Raw genomic sequence first — 6,221 nt, 5'->3', positions numbered from 1 at the left:
GCTATAGGCGCCGAGCCAGGACTGGATCTTATTAGTGGACCATATTCACTGCAGGTTTCTTGCACAGCACTCTAATGCCCTGTAGTCCTTACATTGTTTGGCGGGTCCGGGCTGGGGATTCGAACTCGCCACCTTAGGTGTACGTGGCTGGCGCCTTAGCCGGTTGAGCTATAGGCGCCGAGCCAGTACTGGAAGTCTTAACCAGGCACACAGATTTGTGGATATTAGCCATTTTCTAGCTATTAACCTTGACAAATTACTTAACCTGTTTTAGATCTTAGTGCCTTAGAATTAAAAATGGCCGAGTCGGGGGAGAGCTGTGTAAAAGAGCATGATCTGCTGTGCAGGAGTTTTGTGAGGTGCTTAACTAACGCCCCTCATGTAGTCACCAGATGTGGTAGCCATTCCAAGATGATAAGTATTTTTAATTTCTTCCCCTTTTTGTGACTTCTGTTGAGGATAGCCTCATTCCTTAAGCAAAATCAAGATGAGAGTGAATTCCCATTCTATAGAAACAGAGAGGAAGTAGGGAAAGAGGCATTTGACTAGCTTTCATTTGGATAACTGAGAATTATTTGTTGCCTCCACTAAGTAATAGAGACCATACAATTACTGATTATAATCAGACGCTTAATTTGGTTATGAAATTGTTTACCTGGATAGAGATAATTTCGACATTTTTTTCATTCAGGATATATTGATTTGTCAAAAAGAAGAGTTTCTCCAGAAGAAGCAATCAAATGTGAAGACAAATTCACAAAATCCAAAACTGTAAGTTGAATTTTAAATCAAATTAATCTGCTGTGTGTTTAATAAATTATTACCATGTGCTATTTCTGGCAGAAGAATGAAAACCAAAACCTGCATTTTTAATAACTTTATATTTCTTCCAATTATATTGTACATGGAAAAAATAATTTGAAGTCTTAATTTCAAAAAAGTCTGACAACCTTTTTATTTCATGGTACTAATACCTTGAAGCATTACTTGTGGTCTAATATTTTCAAATCAATACTGGAGTTAGTGTTTTGAACCCATTTTAGGTTAAATTCACTGTGAGTGACTTCAGCTGGCTTCACTTGTTTGGAATAAGGATGTTTCATAACACATAGTTCTTAACTTTCAACCTTGTTCTGGAGGAAGAGTTATAGAGACAACCAGCTGTTGTATGTTAAGAATGAGCAAGAGTTTGTAAAATGTCTGAATCCAGGAAAGCAACGCAGGGGCCATGTTTCTTAGTATTTTTGCTGTAATTTCCTACTGATCATCCACAATAAGCACTAATAAAGAATAGCCATTTTATGTCTTCTGTCTGTATTCCTGTTCTCTGGTCCTCTTTAGATTATCCCTCATTCTCTACATCCTCAGAGCCTCGGGTTTTTTTTTTTTGTTTTTGAGCCAGGGTCTCACTCTGTTGCCGAGGCTAGAGTTCAGTAGCATCATCATAGCTCACTACACTCATACTACTGTGTTTAAGCAATCCTCCCTCCTCCACCTCCTGAGTAGCTGGGACTATGGGCGTGTACCACCACACCCAGGAAATTTTTCTGTTTTTTTATAGAGATGATCATACCGTGTTGCTTGGGCAGGTCTTGATCTCCTGGGCTCAAATGACTTTTTTGCCTCAGACTCCCAAAGTGCTAGGATTGCAGGTGTGATCCACTGTGTCCCTCAGTTCTCTCTGGTACTGTTTCTGGGATTTTGCCCTTATCCGGTGGCTGCTGTTCTCCTTTGCCATGTATTTCTGTCCTCAAAAGAAAATGACCAAAAAAAATTTTTTTGAATGAAGAGATTTGAAACTTCTTGTTTAATCCAGAAGAAGAGAGAATAAAGCTTTCCGACCATTACCCAAATATTTTTCTTTATTTTACTAATTCATTTACTATCATGCAATGTGGTTTTATGCATTTGAAAACAGTATCAGTAAAGTCTACAGAGACTCACTGTGTTGCCCTCGGTAGAGAGCTATGATGTCATAGCTCACAGCAACCTCAAACTCTTGGGCTTAAGCAATTCTCTTACCTCAGCCTCCCATGTACCTAGGACCACAGGTGCCCACCACAATGCCCGCCTATTCTTTTTCATTGCTGTTCTAATTGTTGTTTTAGCAGGCCCAGGCCAGGTTCGAACCTACCAGCCTTGGGTATGTGGCTGGTGCCTTACCCACTGAGCTATGGGTGCTGCAAGTAAAGCCTCCTTTTAGGATAGGAAGAGAAGAAGGGTTGATGGGAGGTTATTTAGAGGATGCAGTATGTCACTTCAGTGATTGTACATACACCCTGATGGCCCTGACTTTACCCATGATGCAATAATAATAATCTCTTTTTAATAGACTTCAAGAGCTTACTACTGAGAATGTAGTCTCTGGACCAACAGCATTGGCATCAAATGGCTGCTTATTAGAAATGCTGGCTCTTAATAGCCGGGCATTGTGGCGGATGCCTGTAGTCCCAGCTGCTTAGGAGGCTGAGGCAAGAGAATTGCCTAAACCAGGAATTGGAGGTTGCTGTGAGCTGTGACACCACAGCACTCTACTGAGGGCAATAAAGTGAAACTCTGTCTCTACAAAAAGAAAAGAAAAGAAATGCTGGCTTGGCGCCTGTGGCTCAAGTGGCTAAGGTGCCAGCTACATACACCTAAAGTGACGGGTTCGAATCCAGCCCGGGCCCAACAAAATAACAATGACAGCTACAACCAAAAAATAGCCAGGTGCTGTGGCGGGCACCTGTGGTCCCAGCTACTTTGGAGGCTGAAGTGGGAGGCTGAGGCAGGAGACTTGTGTGAGCCCAGGAGTTGGAGGTTGCTATGAGCTGTGATGCCATGGCACTCTGCCCAGGGGAATAGCATCTCTCTAGGATATGGTTAAAATGAGTATATTACTAAATCTTATTGGAGTAAGATGGAAGTTATTCACTGTTAATACTTTTTCTCGCTCAATTTTCATGTGTAACTAATATGAAAACCTCCCTTCTCTAAACCCTGTTATTTTTAGGTTAGAAAGGTTTGACAGGTGGGTTTGATTGAAGGATAATTATTACATGATAATAGTAAAAGAAATACTAAAAATCTCAATCCTGTTTCTATACTTTCATATGGAGTGACAGCAGCTTAATATTTGTATGATAGTTTTCTGGTTCTAGTATGTGTTTGTATATATTTGATCTACTTAAAAGCTCTCTGCAATAAGAAGGAGAAATACTAGTATTTCCTTTTTTCCAGGGAAGAAAATAAAGTCAGAGTTGTTAATTGTCCCCATTGTGAAGGCTTGATCCAGGACTTAGGACCCTAAATTGTATAGTACTATTTTCTACATGTTATACCCACTTGAGTTAATTATTATGAAGTGATGAATATTTCCCTATGGAGAAAGAACTTGATATGTGGAGATTCTTTTTCTTTCTTTTTCTTTTTTTTCTAGATGGACACCATAAATTTATTAGAGATCTTTTGTTAAGGAATTATTTTCAAATTATGCTGTGTACTACAATGTAAAAATATCTATTATAGATCTCTTACCTTTGCATTGTTGAGCTCTTCATTTTGTTCCTAGGTTTATAGCATTCTTCGTCATGTTGCTGAGGTGTTAGAATACACCAAAGATGAGCAGTTGGAAAGCCTATTCCAGAGGACTGCATGGGTCTTTGATGACAAGTACAAGAGACCCGGATATGGTGCCTATGATGCATTTAAGCATGCAGTCTCGTAAGAATGCCTTCTTGATTCCACTTCTACCTTGATATCATAACTTTGGGTCTGGCACACAGGTTGATAGCCTGACATCTAATGGCATATCATCCATGTCTTAATTCTTGCCAAATTTTACATTATTTCAATATAAAAGGCCTATGATTGTAGGCAAACTTCCATGTCTTAATTCTTGCCAAATTTTACATTATTTCAATATAAAAGGCCTATGATTGTAGGCAAACTTCCCCTCTACCTTTTCTTGTAGCAAGCACTGTCTTTTTAACACCCAGATTCCCTCACTTCTCTGCACTTGCTGTTTCTTTGGCACCTCCCACTCCTATCTAAATTTCACTGCTCCACAAGCCTTACTACTGCTCTGAGGTTAGTTTCCCAGCCTTCTTGTGTTGCCAGGAAATAATTTGGTTCTGTCAGCTCTCAGAATGGCTGGATGGCACCTGGGACTTTAGGGCCCCAACAAGCCAACTCATCTGGAGCTCCAGCTCCCTCCCAGTTTGCCCCCATGTGACGTTTTGTTTTGTTTTGTTTTTTGGTATATTGTGTGAAAAAAGTGGGAATAAAAGTAATAGCTAACATTAATGTAATTCTAACAACCTAAGTTTTATTATTACTGTTTTATAGCTGAGGAAAATGCTTTGTTCAGAGTCACACAGCTAACAAATTGTAGAGCTGGTATTCAAACCTAGACATTCTGGCTCCACTCAGAGTTTATGCTATTAAGCATTAAGCACTGCTTTATATTTCTGTCCTGTACACCTCAGTCAGTGCATTTCTTAACTCACCGTCATCATCTGGCCCTAGGTTACCTCTTTAGCTTCTAGCTCCTGTACCCCCTCTTTTACTACCAAGCCTTGGCATGTGTTTTGGGCACTCTTGCTTTATCACTCATGTAGCCATTGTCCAGATTTAACTAATGCTAATTCTTTCCCACATGTGCACTTTTTTTTTTCCTTTTAATTAAGAAATAAAATTTCAGGCTGGGGTGGTGACTCAGGCTTGTACTCCTAGCACTCTGGGAGGCCAAGGTGGGAGGATCTCTTGAAGTCAGGAGTTCAAGATTATACTGAGCAAGAGACCCCTTCCCCCCAGTCTCTGCTAAAAGTAGACAAATTAGCTGGGCGTGGTGGCAGGTGCCTATAGTCCCAGCTGTTTGGAGGTGGAGGCAGGAGATTGCTTGAGCCCAGGAGTTTCAGGTTGCTGTCAGCTAGGGTAAGCCATGGCACTCTAGCCCAGGTGATAGACCCTGTCTTTTTTATTTTTTTTTGAGACAGAGTCTTGCTATGTCACCCTCAGTAGAGTGCCATGGCGTAACAGCTCACAGCAACCTCAAACTCTTGGGCTTAAGTGATTCTCTTGCCTCAGCCTCCCATATAGCTGGGACTACAGGCACATGCCACAAGGGCTATTTTTTGGTTGTCGTTGTCGTTGTTTGGCAGGCCTAGAGTGGATTTGAACCTGCCAGCTCCAGTGTATGTAGCTGGCACCCTAGCCGCTGAGCCACAGGTGCTGAGCCAGACTCTCTCTGTCTTAAGGGAAAAAGAAAACGTGAGATAGTTGGAAATGATGTCTTAACCTCTCCAGACCCATTCCCCTCACTCATCAGTGGTAGCCACTATTCTAAAATTACTAATATGTATCATTGTGTTTTTATGGTTTTCCTACATAGATACACCCATAAAATACATACCAAACTTTTTTTTTTTTTTTTTGGTAACCTGTAGCTTTGGACTTTTACATATAGGCTATTGACTGGGCAGGGTTTCTCTAAATTGTCGATGTGTGTTTCATTCATATTAATTTCTATGAAGTATTTTATTGTGAAAACATGCTCTACATATTCCTCTTTAAGAGATATTGAGGTGAATTTTGCCTTCTGTTTCATTTGTCACACAGTGCTGTGATGAGTGTATTATGTGTGAGAATTTCTAAGGCATATATGTAGGAAAAGAGTTGTTGGGTCATAGCATATTAAGTTTATCCATGTCTTTTAAATTACTTAGTTTAGCTAAATTACTCTCCAAATTGATTGTACAATTTATATTCCCTCCAGTAATTGTATTTCTGTTTCCCCTTATCCTTACCAATATTTTTTGGGGTTTTTTTTGTTGTTTTTGTTTGTTTATTGTTGAGACAGAGTCTCAAGCTGTCGCACTGGATAGAGTACCGTGGCATCATAGCTCACAGCAACCTCCAAGAAGGCTCACACGATTCTCTTGCCTCAATTTTTTCAATTTTTAGTAGAGATAGGGTCTCACTTTTGCTCAGGCTGGTCTCGAACTCGTGAGCTGCCCGTCTCAGCCTCCCAGATAAGAGTGCTAGGATTATAGGCATGAGCCACTGTGCCCAGCCCCAATATTTGGTATGTATCTTAGATTTTGTTTTCTTTTTGCCAGTCTGATAGATGTACTATAGGATCCTTTGATTTGCATATTCCTGACCGTTTGTATTTCTTCTATAAAACTTCTGTTCATTTCATTTGCCCATTTTCTGTTCGTCTTTTTTTTTTTTTTTTTTTT

At 40.1% G+C, this 6,221-nt stretch overlaps 1 protein-coding gene across 2 annotated transcripts in view; it reads left to right on the top strand.

Annotated features, from left to right (window-relative positions):
- The window catches only part of EIF2S1 (eukaryotic translation initiation factor 2 subunit alpha), a 25,800-nt gene that overhangs the window by 12,378 nt on the left and 7,201 nt on the right, over window positions 1-6,221 (top strand). For both annotated transcript variants that reach the window (XM_003797383.2, XM_023517632.1), the window contains 2 exons: window positions 692-771; window positions 3,551-3,702. In XM_003797383.2, coding sequence (XP_003797431.1) covers window positions 692-771; window positions 3,551-3,702 — 232 coding nt within the window. The remainder of the gene's footprint in view (window positions 1-691; window positions 772-3,550; window positions 3,703-6,221) is intronic.

Source organism: Otolemur garnettii, unplaced genomic scaffold (assembly GCF_000181295.1).
Source record: "Otolemur garnettii isolate 467f Iridium unplaced genomic scaffold, OtoGar3 scaffold00115, whole genome shotgun sequence".
NCBI classification, from domain to species: domain Eukaryota; kingdom Metazoa; phylum Chordata; class Mammalia; order Primates; family Galagidae; genus Otolemur; species Otolemur garnettii.
This window is presented reverse-complemented; position numbering and strand designations above follow the sequence as displayed.